We start from the raw sequence: 22,678 nt of genomic DNA on the forward strand, positions 1-22,678 counted from the left end.
GAAATGGTGGAGCTTGGTTTTGTTTTGATTGGAAAATATAATTGTTATGTAGAAGAATTTGAGAGATGTTTGAGATTTTATCTTTTATGAGGCAAATTTAGAACTTGTTAACGCGAAATCGTGAAGCAAGGAGATGAGGCGTGAGAAGAGCAGGAAGAGTGCTTCCTTTTTCTTTTTGTAATTATATGCTTGGTTTTGGGAGGAAAACTTTTAATTTTGTTAGAGTACAAGGGAAGAGGGCTTTAGCCTTTAGTAATGCACAAATGTAAAAAAGGATAGGGGTTGTATTGCGGTCTAGACATGGGCTTATCACAAAGGTGCCATTGCTAATGGTAATGGTGATGCGATACTGTTGGTTGGGTTGGTTTGGTTGCCCCAGCAAGAAGAGAAGTAGCAGAGCAAGCATGTAGAATTAGAAACAGCAGAGGAGGAGATGGGGTGAAAAGTAATTACAACAAACCAAAAGTAGGTAAATACTCAGACTAGTACTATAAGTGAATGTTAAGGAGTATGTGACAAAAATATGCCATTTGGCTTTGAGTTGGATACTCCATTTTTATTTTCGTTTGAGGAAATTGCATATTCCATGTAAATGAATGAATCCATCCTTGTGTTACAGACCTTGTAGCAGTTCCGAAGTGGACTAATAAATACTACCACTAAAATAAAACTAAAACCAAAAGCCTTTTTGTCTCTCTTTTTTTTTTTTTTTTTTTTTTGTTGAAGAAAGAAAGTTCATTGGCGTCCTTGAGTCATCGTCCGGTCTGGGTCACCCACACGAGAGGAGACTCGAGCGAGAGATTTAAGATTGGATTTCTCAAACTTCGATTCTGATCTGAATCGAAGCAGCAGATCCATGAAACCCTTCTATAACTTGTGTTCCGCTTGAGCACTCAACAAGTCTTTCTCTTTCTCTCTCACACACACTCTGCTTCCTTAATCTAATCTAATCAAAGTTATTGGCTACTGCTCGAGTGTTGTTATTATTGGATTTGAATTTGGATTTGGATGGCTTCCACTGGGAATCCCAATCAACAACCACAAGTTGGAGGCGGTGGCGGAGGGTTCGATATGACCAAACTGTTTAAGCCCTCTTCCGGCCCTCTTCTGCAGCAGCAGCAGCAGCAGCTTCATCAAAACTTGAACGTAATAGCAACTCCTCCAAGTCCAAGTCCAAGTCCTAGCACCACCAATCTGACCACATCCCCATCGTTCCCAGCCCAATCCTCCACGCCTCCTCCTCCTCCCTATCTGACGCCTTCCTCGTCGTATCCTCCTCCCACTGGGCCCTACGCTTTCCACCACCCTCACTACCTTCCCTACCCGTCTCCTCCTCAACACCAACACCCCTTGCATCCTCATCACCATCAGCCACAGCTCAATATCAATAGACCCTTTCCTTATCAAGCCCAACCTCAACCCTCCCCACCCGCCACTCCTACCTCCGGAAATGACCTTTTGATGGCCTTTTTTGGCACACCCGCACAAACTCAATCGCAAACTCCTGCTCCTCTCCCTTCTGCCCCACCTCTTAATTCGAATGTCACCCCATCTGCCCCGTCTGCCTCTCCCTCTCCCTCTCCCTCTCCCGTCCGACTGTTGAGCAGCAAGGCCCCCAAGGGCAGGCATCTCTTTGGCACCAATCTCCTTTATGATATTCATGTCAGGCTGCCCGGTGAAGTCCAGCCCCAACTCGAGGTCACTCCCATTACCAAGTATGCTTCTGATCCTGGCCTTGTTCTTGGTCGTCAGATTGCTGTTAATAGGAATTATATTTGCTATGGTCTCAAGCTTGGGAACATACGTATCCTCAACATCAATACTGCCCTCCGATCCTTGCTTCGTGGCCACACTCAGGTGCTTCTATTTCTACTTACTTTTCTTTTATAAAATTCTACAATTTAATATCTTAATACCAGCTCAACTTTTTTATTTACTTTGTATCTCCAAATGTAGAGAGTAACAGATATGGCTTTCTTTGCTGAGGATGTCCACCTTCTGGCCAGGTACTCCATTTTTATTCTTTTTACTCATGTCCTGTAATAGACTGGCTTCATTTTGTGTTATCAGAAGATGCTCATCTTCTCATTTTCTGCAGTGCAAGTGTTGATGGCCGGGTTTTTGTATGGAAGATCAATGAAGGCCCTGATGATGACGATAAGCCACAAATTTTTGGCAAAGTTGTTATTGCCATTCAGATTGTCGGACAAGAAGAGTCAATCCATCCACGAGTCTGCTGGCATCCTCACAAACAAGTAATATATGGGTTTGTAGTTTATGTTATCATATAGTAACCATTATGCCATGTCTTTGTATTGCTTCTATGGTCTTGCTTTCTCTAGCCTTACATTTTATTCCTTCTTGTAAATGTTCAAAAAATATTGTCTAAACAGGAGATTTTGATGGTTGCTATTGGAAATCGTATCCTGAAAATTGATACCATGAAAGTTGGAAAACTTGAAGGGTTTTCAGCAGAGGAACCTCTTAATTGCTCTGTTGATAAGCTTATTGATGGGGTTCAGTTTGTCGGTAAACATGATGGTGAAATTACTGAGTTGTCAATGTGCCAATGGTTGAGCACCCGATTAGCTTCAGCTTCAGTAGATGGCATGGTTTGTACTGACTCTTTCTTATTTACTGTTTTCATGTCCTCCATATTGTTCTGTAGCAAATTGAATGATTGTCACATCTTGAACACAGAAAATCCTTTTGAAGTTCAAATGCTTCCTATCATGGCAGAAGTTAACATGTAAACCTGATAAATGTTTTATTGCCGACTAGCATTAATAGCTGTAGTGGTGCATGTTGAGCCATTTGAATGCATGTAAAAGTTTTTCTTTGGAAGGTGGTTTTCTGATTGTAACATGTAAGTATGGTTGCTGTGGGGATACTGCAAATCAAATTCCTGACTGCCATTCCAGTGTTTTTGTTATATATGACCCCTTTTAAGTCCCAGAAAACTAATATTTTGTTTTGACTTGTGTCAGATTTTTCTATTAGGCTTATGTACTTAGATCCAGCATAGATGACCTGTATTCATTCTTCATTTTTGCACTGGTATTCATGGAAACCCTCATTTTCTATGACAGGTTAAAATTTGGGAAGATCGTAAGGCCTCACCACTTGCAGTATTGAGACCACATGATGGTCATCCTGTTAACTCAGCGACATTCTTGACTGCCCCACATCGCCCTGATCACATTGTTCTTATCACAGGGGTAGGCTTCTATTCTTTTGCCTTTTATAGAACATTTTTATGATCATGTTAAGCTTATGGGATGTTGACAGAAAATCATGTCTGGATTTTTTTTGCTAGTTATGTGGCATGATATTGGACATTGGTATACTTATTGTTATATTCCTTTACGTTTTTGAATTTAGCTCTTTTCATCATGAAAAATGTCCAATTTGCATTGTTCTTTTTATTTAAAGGGCCCACTAAACCGTGAATTGAAGATATGGGCCTCTGCAAGTGAGGAGGGTTGGTTGTTGCCCAATGATACTGAATCATGGCAGTGTACCCAGACGTTAGAATTGAGGAGTTCTGTGGAGTCCAAGGTTGAGGATGCATTCTTTAATCAAGTTGTGGCACTGCCCCGTGCAGGCTTGTTTCTTCTTGCAAATGCCAAAAAGAATGCTATATATGCTGTACATATAGACTATGGGCCTAACCCTGCAGAAACCCGCATGGATTACATAGCTGAGTTCACTGTCACAATGCCTATACTGAGCCTCACTGGAACAAGTGATAGTTTGCCAGGTGGAGAACATACTGTGCAAGTTTACTGCGTTCAAACACAGGCTATTCAGCAATATGCTCTGGACTTGTCTCAATGCCTGCCACCACCCCTGGAAAATGCAGACTTGGAGAAAACAGATTCCAATGTCTCTCGTGTTCTCGATGTCTCAAACTCTGATGTTTCTGCCTCTCTGGAATCATCTCATGGATATAAACCAACTGACATGACTCTAAGCTCTTCAATTCCAATGTCCCCTCTGCACTCCAGCAGCCCTGATAGTGCTACCATGGCAAGCCGTCCGCAAAAATTGGCTTCTTCAGAGGTTACTTCCATATCTGAGAGCAGTGTGTCAGGCATAGAAAGTAAGCCAAGTGCTTTGCCATCTCATAGTAGCACTGAAAATATGCATACTGCATCACCTCCGCTTCCAGTAAGTCCAAGGTTATCACAAAAGTCATCTGGTTTTAGAAGTCCATCAAGTTCTGATCACATTGGTAACCACTCAGCACACGATCATTCTGTTGACCACAGAGTAGATGTTGTAAAAGAGAATAAGGTTGATATCCCCTCCTCAGGTGACAACTTGAGGAAAGGTGAAAATGAGACTGCTCAAAATGACATTTCAATGATTAGTGATCCTTCTGTGGTATTCAAACATCCAACCCATCTTGTAACGCCATCAGAGATATTATCTACTGTGGCTTCATCAGCGGAGAATGCTCAGATTAGTCAGGATATTAGTGCAGGTGAGGCAACGGTCCAAGATGTAGTTGCCAACAATGATGCTGAAAGCATGGAAGTAGAAGTTAAAGTTGTTGGTGAGACAGGATTTGGTCAAACTAATGAAACTGATCATCCACGAGACTCTCATTCTACTGTTGCCGATAAAAAAGAAAAGGCCTTCTACTCTCAGGCATCAGATCTTGGCATTCAGATGGCCAGAGATTTTTGTGCAGAAACTTATGATGTTGAGGGAGCTCAACAAGCTAATGATGTTGGTGTTGCAGGACAAGCGGTCAGACCTACTAATGCCCGTGATGGGGAAGACCAGAATGGGACAAAAGATGTCCCTCCAAAAGTTGGTGAATCAGACACTGCCATCACTGTTTCCCCATCACTAGCTTCTGCTAAAGGGAAAAAGCAGAAGGGGAAAAATTCTCAAGTATCTGGCCCATCTTCCCCTTCAGCAAGTCCGTATAATTCTACAGATTCATCTAATGAACCAGGTTGCAGCTCCGGGGCTCTGTTAGCTGATGCTGCTTTTCCCCAATTGCTGGCCATGCAGGATGTGCTTGAGCAGGTAGTGTGTTTTTTAAAATAAATTTAAACAAATTTTTGAATATAGGATTTTCTCTCTCTTTTTAATTTTAAAAGAATCTCCTTTTCAAAGATGTGTGTGTATCTGTGTGTGAAGTTTTGTGATATCGTATTCTTAATATGATGATTTTGTTGCATCAAGCAGTTAGTGAGCATGCAAAGGGAAATGCAGAAGCAGATGAATGCAATTGTCTCTGCTCCAGTTAACAAAGAAGGGAAAAGACTGGAGGTATCCTTGGGCAGGAGCATTGAGAAGGTTGTTAAGGCCAACACGGATGCTTTGTGGGCTCGTTTCCAAGATGAAAATGCAAAACATGAGAAGTTAGAGAGAGACCGCACACAGCAGATTTCAAATTTGATCACCAACTGTATAAATAAGGACTTGCCAGCCATGTTTGAGAAATCCTTAAAAAAGGAAATATCTGCAGTTGGCCCTGTTGTAGCTCGTGCTATTACTCCCACACTGGAGAAAAGTATATCTTCTGCTATTACAGAGTCATTCCAGGTAAAAGAGCCAAATTGTGTTGTCATCTCAGAGTGTTTCGTGTCCCATTGGAGTGAAGTGTTCATTTATTTGGACAGGTGCACCATAATGAATGAAGCCATGACAGGAAATGTAGCAATTTTGTCTTATGGGAAATGTTAACTGGTGTCTATTGGCACTGGTTAAGTTGATATTTATAAAAGGATTTTTGTATTTGATGTATTGTTTTCTCTTGAATTTGGTGAAACTAGAGCATTAAAGGAAGGACCATTTCCTAAAATAGTAATTTAACTAACCTTAGAAGGTACTTATAGGTGTTAAGCAGACCCTTATCTTATTATTGGAAAAGGAAAATCATGCTGTAAGCATCTCCTATCTTCTTGTCTCTGGGTAGAGTTTAGTAGAGCCTCAAATGTTTCTACACTATTTGTTGCTGTGATAGCTTTCTTTCAACCATTGGCTTCATTCTAAATGGTGAATTTGCTCTTCTAAATGCTAGTAAACTATGGTATAGAATTTCCATGGGCCACTGAAACAGTGGTTGTTATATCCTCAATGGGGTTTTTAATTGGGCATTTTGCAGAAAGGAGTAGGAGAGAGGGCAGTGAATCAACTGGAGAAGTCAGTTAGTTCAAAACTTGAAGCTACAGTGGCCAGGCAAATCCAAGCACAATTTCAAACTTCTGGAAAGCAGGCACTTCAGGTGATTTCTGTTGTATATATCCTCTCTTTACACTAGTTCTATTGGCTGTTGTTTTTCTTTAATTGAACTTATTTGAGCCTTCCCATGGATTTATTTTTCCTGCTTTTGGATCTTGACAATGAGGATACTTTATTTCTAGATGATGAAGGCACATTGATAAATCTAAATTGTTTAGTTAAAGATTGGTGGGGGCATTCTTGTCTGAAAAATAAGCGTTCAGATGTCTCATGGACTGTCCTAAAAGAAATTCATAATCTTTCTTAGGGATGGTCTACCTTTAGTGTAAAAATGCAGTTACTTCTTGTGTTCAATATCATCAAAGTCAATAGAATCAATTCTTAGTGTACATTCTTATTCCATTGGTTCAAATGGATTTTTGGTTTGCTATTCTTTTTGAAATGCTTTTATATGCCATAGAGCACCAATTCTCCACCATGAGCTGCAGCTTTCAGTTAGATGTAGGAAGGGCAGGGAAATAGAATTGTTCCTTTCTTCATTTGATCAGTTGTAGGTCTACTCAATGCATGAGCTTCCTTTACTAAGATGTAGTAACTCTTAATTCCCTTCAGTAAGAAATTCATGTTCCTATTTTTCCAAGTTTAGGCTTAGCTTCAACTCTAGTTTATGTGGATACATGTGGTTGTACTTACCCTGCTCTAAAAGGCAGATGAAATCCTCTTTGGATTTAAAGTTGATGACCTGGGGAGGAGGTACATACCCTGCCTAACATCTCCTTAATAAGAAGGATATCTTTTTGGCTTTAGAAGCTGTCAGATTCGGGGATGTCCAAAATCTGTGCTGAAATCTCTAGTTATTTCTTTCTATTGTACTTGGTGTTGATTAATTCAGTCCCAGTCAAATTTGCCTTTCTATAGGTCATCTTCCCCAGTGACAGATTTTATTTTTTATTCTTTTTGCATCTTGTTAATTTGCTATAATCTATTTGATTGACTTGGAGAATCTATAACTTTCTTTTTCCTTTTTGACTTTGCTAAAATTTTTCTTTTGTTTGGAATGAATGTTCATATATCTTTCAATGTGAACTTTCCTAATTTTTTTGTGCTGATTAGAAATTGATGGCGTTGTCCTTGCAGGATGCATTGAGGTCTAGCTTGGAATCCTCCATTATTCCCGCATTTGAGATGTCATGCAAATCTATGTTCGAGCAAATTGATGTCACATTTCAGAAAGGGCTAATAAAACATACAACTGCTGCTCAGCAGCAGTTTGAGAATTCCCATTCTTCCCTTGCTGTTGCTCTACGGGTATGGTAGATTAGTGACAGTAAGCTCAGTGGTTCCTATGATTGTAACTTAATTCCTACTTTGATGTGTTAAATGTGTTAAATGTTACCTTTCTTGTATGAACAAATTTAAATTTATATTCTTTTCATATGTAGTTTTTACTTGGCTTGGTGAAAAATCTTGGGTTATAGTCAATATCTTTTCTAGGATGAGCATCTGTAAATATTTTACCATTAATTGTAGCAATAGACTGAATGACGTTGCATAATGAGTTGTATGCAGTAATAGAAGCGTCCTTTACCCAACTGTGTTTATGCAAAATCCTGTTGTCAGGCTTGTATGCTACCAGGATAAATTCTGAAGTAGATCTTTATGCCCTATATTAGGATTTGTGTTTGAATGGAAGATTACTAGGAATATAGTATTATCACCTGGTAGTTTTTACTGATATGCCATAGGGTGGAACCATAGAAGGATGGCCTTTAATTTTATGCAATGTATTATGCTGTAGGATAGACTTCACTGCTACCAAGAAAATTTTTGGATGCAGGTTTTTACGTTCTATCCTAGGATTTCTGTTCGAATGAATAATTATTTAGGGTATAGAATTGTCACCAGCTGATTTTTCTGATATACAATATGATGAAACCGTACGAAGGCAGCTTTTTACTTTTATGTAAAGTTCTGTCCTGTATGGTAGACTTTGCTGTTATAGATAAGTTTTTTAATATGGCCTGCTTTACATTTGCAGGATGCTATTAATTCAGCAACTTCAATCACACAGACCTTGAGTGGAGAATTGGCTGATGGGCAACGGAAACTTCTAGCTATTGCAGCTGCAGGTGCCAACTCCAAGGCGGGAAATACCTTGGTGACACAGTTGAGTAATGGTCCATTGGCTCATCTGCATGAGATGGTATGCTCACTCTCTCTCTCTCTCTCTTTCTACCCCACAGGGAAGTAGAAAAAGAAAAAAAATCTTTGATGCAGAGATTAATATATATTTTTATAAATAAAGAGTAAATCTCACTGTCATTGTATTTGCAACTTGTGAGGAATTCATGTTTATTTGCCTCACTCTGAGGGTTATAAATGTGTAGCAGCCTGAGGCACATGTGGATCCAACAAAAGAACTCTCAAGACTGATAGCTGAGCGGAAATATGATGAAGCCTTCACTGCAGCCCTGCACAGAAGTGATGTCTCAATAGTTTCGTGGTTGTGTTCTCAGGTAAGTTCTGCTTCTGCTTATATACACCACTGAATAGTCGTACTCCCATATTAAGTGACTAATAACATGTATGGGTTCATACAATCTGTAAATATTGTTTGAATATGGCAAAAGTTTGCTCAGCAGTTAGGTTTGATGCAGTGGTAGTATTTCTAACCACTGGTCACCTTAGCATATGCCAGCACAATTTACTTTTAAAAGTTTTGAGATTGATGACTGTATAAAATATGGCTGATTGGTGATCCCCAGCCAGGAAAGGGGCCATGCTAATTGTATATATTTAATATTTGTGTATTCAAAGTGATTTGATGACATGGAAATTAAATTGTTTTCTTAGCAATATGAATAGCTGAAAGATCTTGAACTTTTATCTCTTTTTACTCTAATTGGTGATGACATTACTTTTCAGGAGGATGTACATAACAGAAATCTATACACCTAACTTTGCTTTTGATACACCAGGTTGATCTACAAGGGATTTTGTCAATGAAACAATGCCCGCTGAGCCAAGGAGTTTTGCTGGCTCTTTTCCAGCAACTGGCTTGTGATATCAATAAGGAAACGTCTAGAAAGCTAGCATGGATGACTGATGTAGCTGTTGCCATAAACCCTTCAGATCCAATGATTGCCGTGCATGTGCTACCCATCTTTAGGCAGGTCTCTCAGATAGTGGAACATCTACAAAGCTTGCCCAGTACATCTGCATCAGAATCTGCCAGCATCCGTGTTCTTATGTTTGTCATAAACAGTGTGCTGAGCTGTAAATGATCATTGCCTCCTGCCCCCTTTGTCTCAATATATTGTGCAAATTTGTAAGAACATTTTGTTTTGTATAGAAATCTAGGTACTTCCATTGAAAAGACGAGTGGGATTATTTCATAAATTCAGTTTGTATGGTTACAACTTATGTGAAATAGATAAGTTTTAAATGGTCTTTGGGATTCTTCTCATGCATTCATCAATGTTTTGCGTGATGACTGAGGTATGCCCCTGCAAGAGATTCCTACTTGCTGTTTAGTTTAGAAGATAAATAAATGTTGTGTTTGAGCTTGCAGTGTTTTGATTGAATGAATTGGGAGATGGTGTCCTAGGCGACAGTTATATGTACGCAACAAGTCAATGGCAGCGGATTGAGTGGATGGCAGTTTTGGGTGAGTGTGGGCTGGCATTGGCGTCGCAGAATGAACTTTTTTTGCTATAGAGGACGAGTGAGTGAGGCAGTGGTAAATGGCTTTCTTAATAATCGTATAATGGCGATGAAATTGAAATCTAGAGTTGCCTATGCTGCTTCCCGATATAGCACTTATGCAATTGCATCAACTCTACTTCCTCGCCAACAAACAAAATGGGATTATTGTTCTTCTTCTTCTTGCATCATCGAAGACAAGGACCTTCTCCAAAAGAGCTTGCATCCCTCAGGAACTGGTCTTCATGTTCTGGACCTCCTCGATCAGGGTTCTCTGGAACCCCACCGAGCTCTCTACCATCTCTTGCTCAAAAAATGCACCCGATTGAGAAAGCCTAAACTAGGCAAAATCGTTCATGCCCACATCCTCAACTCCCTCTTCCGCCATGATCTCGTCATCCTCAACTCCCTCCTCAACATGTACGCCAAGTGTGGCTGCTTGGACGATGCCCGCAATCTGTTCGACCAAATGCCTGTCAAAGACATGGTCTCGTGGACTACCTTGATCACTGCCTATTCTCAACATGGTCGCCCTTTCCATGCTATCCTTTTGTTTCCTCACATGCTCTCCCTGGGTTTCTTTCCCAATCAGTTCACCTTGTCTAGCCTTTTAAAGGCTTCCGCCGCCCTCCCTGACACGCCTCACATCCACTTCCACGGTACCCAACTACATGCTTTTTGTTTCAAGTGTGGTTTACACTCCAACGTTTACGTGGGCAGCTCCCTTTTGGACATGTATGCTCGCTGTGGTTGCATGGATGAAGCCCGCCTCATCTTTGATGCTCTCCATTCCAAGAACGAGGTCTCATGGAATGCTTTGATTGCTGGCCACGCTAGGAAGGGCCAAGCTGACCATGCACTTTGGCTCTTTCGGAAGATGCTTAGGCAAGATTTTCAACCTACTCATTTCACCTTTTGCAGCATTTTGGGTGCCTGTGCCTCCACGGGATCTCTGGAACAAGGCAAATGGGTTCATGCCCACGTGATAAAATCCGGGGGAGAGATCGTTGCTTTTATGGGGAACACCCTTCTCCACATGTATGCAAAATCTGGTAGCATCCAAGATGCTAAAATGATTTTTGATAGGTTGGTAAAAAGTGATGTGGTCTCTTGGAATTCCATGCTCACTGCATATGCTCAGCATGGGCTTGGCAAGGAAGCGGTGCAATGGTTTCAAGAAATGCTGAGGATTGGAGTTGGGCCTAATGACATAACATTTCTCTGCCTTCTTACTGCTTGTAGTCGTGCTGGACTCTTGGACCAAGGACAATACTATTTCAAGTTGATGAGTAATTACAACATTGAACCACAGATTTCACATTATGTTACCATTGTTGATCTCTTTGGTCGAGCTGGTCTTCTTGACAAAGCCGAAAGGTTTATAAGAGAAATGCCGATCAAACCCACTGCAGCTGTTTGGGGAGCATTGCTTGGCGCATGTAGGATGCATAAGAATATGGAGTTGGGCACTTACGCTGCTGAACGTGTTTTTGAGCTTGATCCTCACGATTCAGGACCCCTTGTCTTGCTCTCTAATATTTATGCCTCTGCCGGTAGATGGAGTGATGCCGCTAAAGTGAGAAAAATGATGAAAGAGAGCGGGGTAAAGAAGGAGCCTGCTTGTAGTTGGGTGGAAATTGAGAATACAGTCCATGTGTTTGTGGCAAATGATGATGCCCATCCACAGATGGAGGAAATCCATAAGATGTGGGAGGAGATTAGCGCAAGGATCAAGGAAATCGGATATGTCCCAGACATTAGCCATGTGCTTTTCTACATGGACCAGCAGGAGAGGGAAATAAAGTTGCAGTACCATAGCGAGAAACTTGCGTTGGCATTTGCACTTCTCAACTCTTCTCCTGGATCCACAATTCGTATCAAGAAGAATATCAGAGTTTGTGGTGACTGCCATTCAGCAATTAAATTTGTGTCGCAAGTGGTGAGAAGGGAAATCATTGTAAGAGATACCAATCGGTTCCATCATTTCCGTGGTGGCTCTTGTTCTTGTGGGGACTACTGGTAATGCCTGTTGTGGTTACGAACCAAGAATGCTTGTTGATACGCTTAGTTTACAGAATGTGGACAACACGTTGGCCTCCTGTTTTGAAATGAAAGTTAGTTGTTAAGCAAGTCCTGTCCTGAGATGGCGGTGATTATAGGATGCAAAGTTGAGGACAAAATAGTGTCCTGTAGACCATATAATGAGATGACGAGGTACAGTGAAATCTCACATGATCCCTGGTCTCTCTGGTAAAGATATAGTTAATTGCTGAAAGCTGAATCATGTTTGCTTGCAAATGTGGAAACCCAGGAAAATCATGTGAAACGTTGTATATTTTGGAGAAAGTATGGTCCGTGGCATTGAATGTAAACCATTTACCGTACGGGGTGATGTTTTTGAATACCATATCTGGACTGGAGTATTACATCTGTATTACTGATAAGCGGTAAAGTGTGCTCTGCTGGGATGGAAGGACAGATAAGGTTTCGTTCTTACAAATGAACATTCAGTAATTCTTTGGCATTTTCTTTTTCCATATCTCATATGATATCATTTCGCTTTTCAAGGAAGAAAAGAATTGCTGCAAATCAGATTGGCTGAGCTTTGGTTTCAAGATCCAATTGTGAAATTGGCAAATGAATGGGATGTAGCTCGTGCTCCCTGTTTCTGTGCTCAGGTTGGTATCCTCATGGTTTCATCAGGATAGCTTCATCGTCTTACATTTGCGAACAGAGCGGTTGCCATTATGATATTGTAAGGAATTGGTCTTTCAGTTTCAGCAATTTATACCAATGTTGTGGCAAACTGAATAGAGGATTCAACAGATTAAAAATGGAACGAAAAAAGTGGCATCAGGTGCTAAATTTAGGGTGGAGAGATGAAAGAACGAGGATTGAGCAAACGCAAAAGCAGGAAACCACCAATTTGCAATTTGATTCGGCAGGCCGCATGCATATGTGGTTGAGACGGTTATGTTTTAGTTTAAAATGGCGTAGCGTGTGAGGCTGAGCAAAGCTTAATCATCATCGTTTTCAGTCTGCAGTTTTCGACAGGCACGAGACCGACACCACACCAAGTTGTTTGAATGGAAACAAACTGTCCCTTGAACATCATCAGGCAAAAAACGCATCAGATCTACAACCAATATATGGCTTTGATTTTACTTGATCATCATCTAAAACTATCTTGTATTGCTTGTGGTTTTAAAGTGACATGACATGGACAACATATTTCCATTTCATTTTGAACATGGCAATCTGAATTCATCTCTTTGAAATATCATACTCTGCTGCGAATTAAAAGCATGCTATGTAAAATTATGAGTTGAACATATAATATAGATATATCCCTTTGTTGACAGAAACCTGGAAGAAATGGACAGGGAGCAGCAGAAGAAGAAGAAGAGAGGAAGAGCAGAGGAAGATTCTTATTACGAGAACTATTTACACCAGGCTGCCAAAATACAAGATATGGAGCATTGTAATAACAGTGTAATGGGAAACACTCAAGACAGCAGCAAGGATTACAAATCAGCATTAGGGGTATTTGATTTCCCCTGGATGCTCGACGGAATTGTCTCAAAATCACAAGATTGGAATTATGTTGAAGACACCACCTTCTCATCATCACTTGCTGACACCTGCCGCTGCCGGGTTAAATTTTCTGAGAATTTTGACGAGAGTGAGGATGGGCGAGGGCTGGAAACGGATTGCATTTGGGCCTCCTTACTCCACCAAGGTCAGGGAGGGCCCAATGAACAAAGCTAGTTAATTTAAAATCAATATATTGTTTGTTTTGTTATTATGATTATAGTCTTGTAAAAAAGAAGCATTAATTTGGAAAACAAAAGATGATTAAGAGAGGAGAAAAAGTAAACCAGTTGGCTATGTGATTAGTCCAATTTGGTGAGTGTTGTATTTCAGTTTGCACTATGGTTAATGTATATACATACATGCAAATTCAAAGGGTTTGTGGTAACAAAATGGAGATGGATATGGCGTTTGAGCATTAAACGGCAGTCTGCCGACACTTTTGCCTTTGGCCTTTTTCCTTGTTATACCACCATACATACAGAGAACAGTGATACACTCTCTCAGTCAGCCAGTCATACGTAGCAACACAGACAAAAGAAATCAAGAGAGAGATTTGTTACCACAAACCCAAAATGAACCGATTTACTCGTATGTATTTTTTCTTTTTGGCCAAGCAGTACTATTTAATACCACTACTAATTGTCTAATAATATGATATGAAGGAAACAGAATTGATTATACACATGTAATTGGATTCCGGTTCCACTCATTTAAATTAATAATATTATCTTGGGCTGCACAATGTTGTACAGACAGAAATGACGTTGACATGGGCTTAATCGTTTTTTAATGTTCCAAAAGAAAAAGTGAGACTAGTTGCCTCTGGATAAATCACTAGTTAACAAGAATTATCAATTTATTTAGGCAAGTGATTAGATAAGATAATATTAAACATTTATCTTCCAAAAATAAATCGCGAATAAATATTAGATTAAGATCTTATTTTTTCCGTAATTACGGTATTAATTATCTGAAAATTTGAAAAAAGGAAAAAGTTGCCCAACACCAACAGGCAACAGGCAACAGCTATGATTGACCATTGACTGAGGAATTAAAAAATAATAGGGAAAAATTCCAATTCCAAATAATAAATATATTAAAAATAAAAAACCATTTCTCTCTCTCTCTCTCTCTCTCCACTTAATCCCATCTAAGACTCCTCCCCCTCATCTACCTGCTGTACTTTTTCTTTTCCTGTTTCCTCTGCCAACACAATACTAGCACAGAAACTGGCTTCTCTCGCTTTCTTTCTTTCTTTCTTTCTTGTGGTGAAGAAATGTCAAAATTGTTGTCAAAATAATAAAAAATAAAAGAAAAAAAAAAAAAACATGAAGGTGAGGCATTTGGTGTTGGGTCTGCTGTCGGTTACCGTCATTGCTCCCATCTTTCTTTACACTGATAGGGTCGCCACCTTCAATCCTTCTTCTTGTATGTCTTTTTCTTTTTAATTATTTCTTTTCTTTTCATTTTTCCTCCTCCTTTCTTTTCAATTCTTTTTTTAACGCTAATTCCTGCAGCTGGGCGCGATTTTCTTGATGATGTTGCAACTTTTGTAAGTTCCTTTGCTTGCGTCCACAATAAGAATGATGCAGTAATAACAAGATAATCTAAATCTCTTCTTTTTTCTGCAGACGCTGCTTGGCGACACCAGGCGTCTCAATGTTCTTCCTCAGGTACTAATATAGATCCAGCCATCCTATTTATGTTGATTGATTTCAGATCTACAGCCTTCAATCTCTAATTTTGGTGATAGGAAACTTCCACCGCCATCAAAGAACCCGCTGGAATCGTATATTCTGACCACTCCAACAATTCTTTTCGTAAAGGTAGACAATTTCTTCTTTCTTTCTTTCTCCTGCAATTAAAAAAGTAATTTACTTTTAATTTGGGCAATGCGAATGTGAATTGATGGTGTTTGATTTCCAAGTCACAGAGACCCGGGAGCATAAATCAACACGAGTGCTTTCTGCTACAGATGAAGAACGTCAACCCCAATTACACAACCCCATTAGACAGGTCACCGACCCTGCTCCTGCCAATCTCACCACTCCCCTCGATTCCCATCCCAATGCATCTCACCACTTGGTAATTTCTTCCCTTTTCTTTTTCCTTTCATTTCTTCATATTCGCAACCTGTTCAGAGCATGCCGTTGAGCTTTCAACAACTATAAATCTGCTTAATTGCTTTGCATTTCCAAATATTTGTTTCACTACACCTAAAACCACTTTCTTAATGGTGCACATTTCCAAGTTTCCGAGTAAAAGGAACTCTGAACCTCAATGTGGACTTTTCTTAATAATTTTACCCTCTTTGTTCTATCTATAGGGTACAAAGCTTGAGCAACAACCCACTCAACTGGCTGGCAACATTGATCAGAAAGAGCATTCAGATAACAAAACCAGCAGACTGGCTGAACCGGTAGATGCTCAGGTACGTCATCTCAAAGACCAGCTCATCCGCGCGAAAGTGTACCTCTCCCTTCCAGCCATCAAAAGCAACCAGCATGTTACAAGGGAGCTTCGACTGCGGATTAAGGAAGTTTCACGTGCTCTTGGTGATGCAACCAAGGACTCTGATCTGCCAAAGAAGTAAGCTTTCTTTCTCAACGTATGACAACTGCACTCTGTTTAAACTTTCTTCATTGTTTATCATTTGTCAAATACTATCGGACATCCCTTTTCTTTTTTTTTTTTCCCTTCATTTTCAGCCACTAAGTTTTTGAAGCATTTTAGGTATAGAATGTGGTTTCCACATTGCTTCAATCTGTTAATATGGATCTTATTTTTGTAGTGCCTTTGATAAGTTAAAAGCAATGGAACAATCATTAGAAAAAGGTAAGCAGATTCAAGATGATTGTGCTGCTGTGGTAAAGAAGCTTCGGGCTATGCTCCACTCAACGGAAGAGCAACTCCGAGTCCACAAAAAACAGACCATGTTTTTGACACAATTAACTGCAAAAACCCTTCCCAAGGGTCTTCATTGCCTGCCTTTGCGTCTTACCACTGAGTATTATACTTTGAATTCTTCACAACAGAACTTTTTAAATCAAGAGAAATTAGAAGACCCCCGGCTGTACCATTATGCACTTTTCTCGGATAATGTACTAGCAGCAGCAGTTGTTGTAAACTCCACTGTCTCCCATGCTAAGGTGAATGTACTCTCCTATAAATACTTAGTTTGTACTTGCTTTAGTTGCCAGGAGAAAGAGAAATGGTCTATCACCTTAATCTTAGATTGCCATTATCATTTTATTTTTTATTTTTCACCCATTTTCTTGGGAAGTTACGGTCAAACTATATATGTGTGCATGGCTGTGTGCGTATAAAGTAACTTGATATATGATCATTTTGACATTTGATCCCTCTGCTTTTGGTTGACATGTTGAACTTATCAAATTCACTGAATTCCTGGCAGCACCCTTCAAATCATGTTTTCCACATTGTTACGGATAGGCTTAATTATGCAGCAATGAGGATGTGGTTTCTAAATAATCCACCAGGGAAAGCCACTATACAGGTCCAGAACATTGAAGAATTTACATGGTTAAACTCAAGCTACAGTCCAGTCCTTAAGCAATTAGGTTCTCCTTCCATGATTGATTATTACTTCAGAGCACATCGGGCCAATTCTGATTCAAATCTGAAGTTCCGGAACCCAAAATATTTGTCCATCCTGAACCATCTACGGTTTTACCTACCAGAGATCTTCCCGAAACTGAATAAAGTGTTGTTCTTAGATGATGACATAGTAGTCCGGAAGGACATTAGTGGTCTTTGGTCCCTGGATTTGAAGGGCAATGTCAATGGTGCTGTTGAGACATGTGGAGAAAGCTTCCATCGGTTTGATCGGTATCTCAACTTCTCAAATCCTCTCATCTCAAAGAACTTCGACCCACATGCCTGTGGATGGGCCTATGGAATGAATATTTTTGATTTGGAGGAGTGGAGGCGGCAAAACATCACGGAGGTATATCATAGATGGCAGAAGCTGGTAAGTGATGTGCAAATCCTGGCTAAACTTTAAAATAGGCATGAAATTGAAATTTTGACCTATTTATGTCAGAGTCATGAATATGATTTAACTTTTTTATGAGTGCCTTAATAAATGCTAAAAACTAGGTTGGGAGTTTAAATTGAGTGTTTTTGGGTTCATTGTGGACATACCCTATACTTAAAAAAGTACATAGCGTTATGCTGGTGTGTTGTCCTGTTTTTGATTTTCAAGTAAATTTTGTGTGCAGAATCATGACAGGCAATTGTGGAAGTTGGGGACACTGCCTCCTGGTCTGATAACATTTTGGAAACGCACATATCCGCTTGACAGATCTTGGCATGTGCTTGGGCTTGGGTACAATCCTAATGTAAACCAGAGGGAGGTAGAACGAGCTGCTGTTATACACTATAATGGCAACTTGAAACCATGGCTGGAGATAGGGATACCTAAGTATAAAAATTATTGGGCAAAGTACGTAGATTATGATAATATGTATTTGCGAGATTGCAACATCAATCCGTAGAAAGCCTTGATGGGGATATCCTTATATTAAAGTTTTGTGGTGACCCATGAATTTTTACAATTCTACACATCTCTTTGTAGGTTTTTCTGTTCAGAGGTATTGGGTTGAATTCATTCTTGTATACATTGTCAATTTTGTTTTCGGTTTCTTGCAGGTGTATTTGTAAATGATTGGTAATCTAGCTTCTTGGTTGTGTTCTTATTATTGCAATGTAATACTAGAGTATGTATGGCATCTCTTGTAGTATGCAGTTGTGACTTTGTTGCTGATAGTTTTTGGGCCGCGAAGTTGATAGACAGTCAGTCACATGTGTTCTGGCTTTCACATGGGAGCAGTTGGTTCAACTAAGGGAAGTTGGATGGTGACAATTTTTGGTCTTAAGCTGTATTGTTGGTAAAAATGATATCACAGGGCGAAGTTTGCTTAGGAGTCCTTCAGTATTATTGTTTTTAGAACAAGTCCTTCAGTATTATTATTATTATTAGTTAATTAAATAAACGGGTGGCAACGGGCCCATGTCATGTGGTATCACGATCACCCATCAACCACTATTTGCTTTCCTCTCTGTCAGTGTTGATTGGTTCGGGTTCCAGAGCAGCACGTAAAGGCTCCAACCAGCATGGCCCACTTTCAAGCTGGAATCACGAGGGGATAGTAGTAAAGTCGTTGGTATCAATAATTGCGTCGTCTGACACACTGGACTCCGAGCCCGCCCATTCCCTGTCTAGTGGGTTGCAGTAGAGTTTGCAGCCCGATTAGCCCAAAAAAAGTTAGTTTTTAACTTTGCAATTTTGCAAACCGAATTATCTGTGAAACAAGACATGGCAAGAACAAGGTATCATCCTCTACCTTCCTGTCCCAGTCCCGCTCACCTCTGCCTGCTCATCTTGTTCATCATCGCCCCTCCCTTAAATGGCACGGAGCTTGTGAAGGAGGTGTGCAACCACACCTCCGACTACGCATTCTGTGCTGAGACTTTCAATACAGGTGGCCCCCGGGCCCTTGCCGGTGAGCTTGCCAATGCCGCTTTACGCTTGGCTCAAACCAAGGCCAGCCACGCCCAGTCCCTCATAGCTCGCCTTCTTAAGAATGCCACCACCCCTGTGGACCGCAATCGCCTCCAAATATGTCAAAGCTGCAGCAACAAGGCCGTATCTGAGCTTTCATCGGCTAACAATGACTTCAACTCCGACACCCTAGACACGATGGTACAAGGGATGAATAGTGCGGCTGGTGCTACTAAAGATTGCCAGAATCAGATCCAAGGCAGAGGCACCTACTTTTCAGGGCTGGCCACCATCAATGGTGACTTGATCAAACTTTGTGAAATTTGTATTGTCTCCACTAGATATTTTACTGTGGAAGATTTTTACTAACTTAACTCTTCTTACTGATTTAGGGTTTAGCATTTTGATCAATCTTTTGCTGTTCTAATTAAAGCCGAAAGAAGTAGTATATGCAGTGTTTGGTGTTTTTAACATTCAAAATCGAATACAAACTGGCATAACATTTGCCACGGGGATTCAATCTTGCTTTGAACACCTTATAAATATTCAGTGCATGGTTACACGGGAATCTTTCCTTTTCAAGCGTCTGTATTTCCTTTCCATGCAAATTGCAAATCGAGATTCCTTTACAACGTTAATGTTTACCATAATCTTGGACTTGGTGCATGGAAATCCGATTTGTTTTCATCAAAAACCAAAGGTATTAATGTTCAGGTAAGGACATTGGCGAGCATGTATATATTAGTAATAAGATTAGGATGCCAAAGGCTGAGCCTTTGAATCCAAACCAATCCGCTCCAGTTTCTCTGGTAATGCTCGCAATCTTTAATCTAATTCATTAGTAAAATACTGCTACTACAGCACTGCTAGTTAACTGGTTGGTCATCTACGCCATTATGAGCGGCCATCTTTCCAAGCTCCCCGCCTTAATCAGACGTTTTGCTCATTTCAATTTCTTATTTTCTGCTCACCCAATCAGACATCATACTGACATCTTTGTAACAAAACCTGCTTCATATACACGCGAGTGTAATATGCGGATTAACGACTTTGGTCGCCGTGGCAAAGTCAAAGCAGCAAAGCAACTTTTCGATGAAATGCTTCAAAGTCATAGGGACGCCGCCTCTTATGCTTCCATGATCACTGTTTATTTGAAAAATAATCATCTTCCCAAAGCCGAGGCGCTGTTTACCTCCATGCCCCGTACCCATAGAAACATTGTTGCTGAATCCGCAATGATCCACGGCTACGTGAAAGCCGGTCGTCTACCCGAAGCTCGTAAACTTTTTGATGATATGGTTGACAGAAATGTCTTCTCCTGGACTAGTTTGATTTCTGGGTATTTTGCAGTAGGGCAAGTTGCAGAGGGTCGTCTCCTTTTTGAGCAAATGCCTATGTCTGTGAAAAATGTGGTGTCTTGGACAACGGTAGTTTTGGGTTATGCACATAACGGTTTAATTGATGAAGCTCGCCATGTTTTTGACCGAATGCCTGACAAAAACATTGTTGCCTGGACAGCTATGCTCAAGTCTTATGTTGACAATGGCCGGATTGATGATGCAATTAGGCTTTTCTACCAGATGCCTCAAAGGAATCTGTATGCCTGGAATATCATGATTTCTGCCTGTCTAAAGGTTAGCAGAGTCTGCTTGGCTATTCAATTATTTGATTCTTTGCCTCACAAAAACCTGATTTCTTGGACAAGTATGGTTTCGGGTTTGGCAAGAAACGGGATGACAAAACAGGCTAGGGAATATTTTGATCAGATGCCAGTAAGCAAAGACATAGCCGCATGGAATGCCATGATAACCGCATACGTTGATCAAGGGGACATGCCTAAAGCTAGTGAGCTTTTCTACTCGATGCCTAATAAGAACATTGTTGCTTGGAATGTCATGATTGATGGATATTCAAGAAATGGAGCTCAAGGTGAAGCTTTCAGCCTCCTGATCCTCATGCTTCGTTCTGGCTTCAGGCCTAATGAGACTACAATCACTAGCGTGTTGACCTCCTGCAATAGCATTTTAGAGGTCGGGCAAGCTCATGCTCTTGTTTTTCGTTTGGGGTTTGACTTTGAGCATGGCATTTCACTCACTAAAACTCTTCTTTCAGCATATTCAAGAATTGGGGATCTCAATTCAGCTAGGCTTGCTTTTCAAGGTCTAAAGGCTAAGGATCTTGTGTCATGGACTGCCATGATATTAGCATATTCACACCATGGATATGGTAAGCATGCATTACATGTTTTTGCAGCCATGCTAACATCAGGTGCCAAGCCGGATGAGATCACTTTTGTAGGAGTCTTGTCAGCTTGTAGCCATGCTGGTTTTGTAGAGAAAGGTCAAAGGCTATTTGATTCAATGAGTCACATGTATGGTTTACAACCCAGGGCTGAGCACTATTCTTGCCTTGTGGACATCCTTGGTCGAGCAGGACAAGTGGAGAAGGCCATGAGTGTTGTGAACAAAATGCCTCCAAGTGAGTGCGATGGTGCTGTTCTAGGAGCATTGCTTGCTGCATGCAGATTGCATAGGGACGATAAAATAGCAAATCACATTGGTAAACAGCTAATTGAGCTAGAGCCTACTGACTCTGGTGGCTACGTTCTCTTGGCTAATGTATATGCAGCGCAAGAGAAGTGGAATGAGTTTGCCCGAGTAAGGAAGATGATGAAGGAGAGGAAAGTGAAGAAAGTTGCTGGGTTTAGTTATGTAGAAGTGAAAGGAAAGAATCATGTATTCTTCGTAGGGGACAGATGTCATCCTCAGGTTGAAGAGATGTATGAAATGCTACGAGTTATGCTACCACCTCGTACGAGCGGGGTGGATTGCATTCAAGGGGACCCAACTATACCTTTATCGTAGTTTGTGAGAAACTGAAGAAAAATAGAGTTGCTGAATCCATCTGGGATTTGGTTGGTGCGGCAATTAGTTATAATGAGCATCAAAATCCACGACTGGTTGGAGTTATATAACTGCTGTGGTTTGTGCGGTTTGAAGGCAAGAAGTAATTGGTCAGTACATAGCACACGAGTGATTCCCAATGGGTATTGAACATTAAAAGCTGTCAAATTTGGAAATGGTGAAACCAATTGTGACATGAAAATTAGTGACTGTAGGAATGTTGTGATGAAGCGTGTATAAAAGAATCTTTTGATTTATGGAAATAAAAATGGGAGAGGATTTGAAATGGTCAATTGCCCGACCTCAAGTAAGCAAACAGACTGCCTTTTTGTTTTGGTTCGTTCAAAGACATTTAGGTAGCAACTGAGATGAGATGTTGATGTTGCAGACAGCAGACAGCAGCAACCTTTCCTTTTTACTTCTTTTGAGGTAGAAGGAGAGGAGGAGGATGGTTAAAAGCCTTGGCATATGTCTCAAGGCTTGAAAAGATCCCTAGTCAAAACTCAATAATATCCTTTAATGCATAAGGCCCTTTCTGGCTTCTAGGAAATCGGTGTCTTGAATTTTGATTATTCGGATGCTCAAAATTAAAACTTAACATGATAATCATCAAATATTATATGCATCCGAACATTTAATTCAGTGGTTGGTGCATAATTTTCTCGCTTTAAGAATAGGGTTTCTTCCTTCCTCCAATTAAAAAAAAATCATCAAATACTATATGTATTTTGTGTGTCAATTAGCAGAGGACATT

General features: G+C 40.3%; 5 protein-coding genes across 12 annotated transcripts; all 5 read left to right on the forward strand.

Annotated features, from left to right (window-relative positions):
* Window positions 1-705: 705 nt before the first annotated feature.
* Window positions 706-9,651, forward strand: LOC18597369 (enhancer of mRNA-decapping protein 4-like). 2 transcript variants are annotated; one of them, XM_007026361.3, is made up of 12 exons: window positions 706-1,857; window positions 1,957-2,006; window positions 2,099-2,255; window positions 2,394-2,612; window positions 3,090-3,218; window positions 3,433-5,040; window positions 5,203-5,562; window positions 6,125-6,244; window positions 7,339-7,509; window positions 8,240-8,404; window positions 8,592-8,717; window positions 9,180-9,651. In XM_007026361.3, exons 1-12 carry the CDS (start codon window positions 1,009-1,011, stop codon window positions 9,483-9,485), a joined length of 4,260 nt encoding a protein of 1,419 aa, XP_007026423.3. In that variant the 5' UTR covers window positions 706-1,008; the 3' UTR covers window positions 9,486-9,651. The 2 variants fall into 2 exon arrangements, with proteins under 2 accessions (XP_007026423.3, XP_007026422.3); XM_007026360.3 differs by having other exon boundaries at window positions 707-1,857; window positions 8,589-8,717.
* A 119-nt stretch (window positions 9,652-9,770) lies between these two features.
* LOC18597370 (Tetratricopeptide repeat (TPR)-like superfamily protein) lies at window positions 9,771-13,181 on the forward strand. 6 transcript variants are annotated; one of them, XM_088807050.1, is made up of 3 exons: window positions 9,771-12,387; window positions 12,472-12,581; window positions 12,730-13,181. In XM_088807050.1, the coding sequence occupies exon 1, from the start codon at window positions 9,899-9,901 to the stop codon at window positions 11,924-11,926; it is 2,028 nt and encodes a 675-aa protein (XP_088663176.1). In that variant the 5' UTR covers window positions 9,771-9,898; the 3' UTR covers window positions 11,927-12,387; window positions 12,472-12,581; window positions 12,730-13,181. The 6 variants fall into 6 exon arrangements, with proteins under 6 accessions (XP_088663176.1, XP_088663172.1, XP_088663173.1 ...); XM_088807046.1 differs by having other exon boundaries at window positions 9,771-12,658; XM_088807047.1 differs by having other exon boundaries at window positions 9,771-12,581; window positions 12,679-13,181.
* Window positions 13,182-14,607: 1,426 nt separating this feature from the next.
* On the forward strand, window positions 14,608-18,248 carry GAUT4 (galacturonosyltransferase 4). 2 transcript variants are annotated; one of them, XM_007026368.3, is made up of 9 exons: window positions 14,608-14,925; window positions 15,015-15,049; window positions 15,129-15,170; window positions 15,251-15,323; window positions 15,425-15,582; window positions 15,824-16,086; window positions 16,289-16,646; window positions 16,913-17,488; window positions 17,739-18,248. In XM_007026368.3, exons 1-9 carry the CDS (start codon window positions 14,826-14,828, stop codon window positions 18,012-18,014), a joined length of 1,881 nt encoding a protein of 626 aa, XP_007026430.1. In that variant the 5' UTR covers window positions 14,608-14,825; the 3' UTR covers window positions 18,015-18,248. The 2 variants fall into 2 exon arrangements, with proteins under 2 accessions (XP_007026430.1, XP_007026431.1); XM_007026369.3 differs by having other exon boundaries at window positions 15,431-15,582.
* Window positions 18,249-18,400: 152 nt separating this feature from the next.
* Window positions 18,401-19,541, forward strand: LOC18597373 (uncharacterized). Its single transcript, XM_018123062.2, has one exon. The coding sequence runs from the start codon at window positions 18,836-18,838 to the stop codon at window positions 19,388-19,390; it is 555 nt and encodes a 184-aa protein (XP_017978551.2). The 5' UTR covers window positions 18,401-18,835; the 3' UTR covers window positions 19,391-19,541.
* Window positions 19,542-19,672: 131 nt separating this feature from the next.
* On the forward strand, window positions 19,673-22,217 carry LOC18597374 (pentatricopeptide repeat-containing protein At5g56310-like). The gene has a single exon (XM_007026371.3). The coding sequence runs from the start codon at window positions 19,918-19,920 to the stop codon at window positions 21,883-21,885; it is 1,968 nt and encodes a 655-aa protein (XP_007026433.3). The 5' UTR covers window positions 19,673-19,917; the 3' UTR covers window positions 21,886-22,217.
* Window positions 22,218-22,678: the final 461 nt, after the last annotated feature.

Source organism: Theobroma cacao, chromosome 6 (genome assembly GCF_053813885.1).
Source record: "Theobroma cacao isolate CCN51 chromosome 6, ASM5381388v1, whole genome shotgun sequence".
NCBI lineage: Eukaryota > Viridiplantae > Streptophyta > Magnoliopsida > Malvales > Malvaceae > Theobroma > Theobroma cacao.

What these genes read in the sequence shown, in the direction of transcription:
- LOC18597369 (XM_007026360.3), top strand. Translation starts at nt 1,009, where the DNA reads ATGGCTTCCACTGGGAATCCCAATCAACAACCACAAGTTGGAGGCGGT. An exon ending in GATGTCCACCTTCTGGCCAG is followed by an intron (nt 2,007 to 2,098) that starts GTACTCCATTTT and finishes CATTTTCTGCAG; the next exon opens with TGCAAGTGTTGATGGCCGGG. An exon ending in TGGCTCATCTGCATGAGATG is followed by an intron (nt 8,405 to 8,588) that starts GTATGCTCACTC and finishes ATAAATGTGTAG; the next exon opens with CAGCCTGAGGCACATGTGGA.
- LOC18597370 (XM_088807046.1), top strand. Translation starts at nt 9,899, where the DNA reads ATGAACTTTTTTTGCTATAGAGGACGAGTGAGTGAGGCAGTGGTAAAT.
- GAUT4 (XM_007026368.3), top strand. Translation starts at nt 14,826, where the DNA reads ATGAAGGTGAGGCATTTGGTGTTGGGTCTGCTGTCGGTTACCGTCATT. An exon ending in GTCTCAATGTTCTTCCTCAG is followed by an intron (nt 15,171 to 15,250) that starts GTACTAATATAG and finishes TTTTGGTGATAG; the next exon opens with GAAACTTCCACCGCCATCAA. An exon ending in CAACAATTCTTTTCGTAAAG is followed by an intron (nt 15,324 to 15,424) that starts GTAGACAATTTC and finishes TTGATTTCCAAG; the next exon opens with TCACAGAGACCCGGGAGCAT.
- LOC18597373 (XM_018123062.2), top strand. Translation starts at nt 18,836, where the DNA reads ATGGCAAGAACAAGGTATCATCCTCTACCTTCCTGTCCCAGTCCCGCT.
- LOC18597374 (XM_007026371.3), top strand. Translation starts at nt 19,918, where the DNA reads ATGAGCGGCCATCTTTCCAAGCTCCCCGCCTTAATCAGACGTTTTGCT.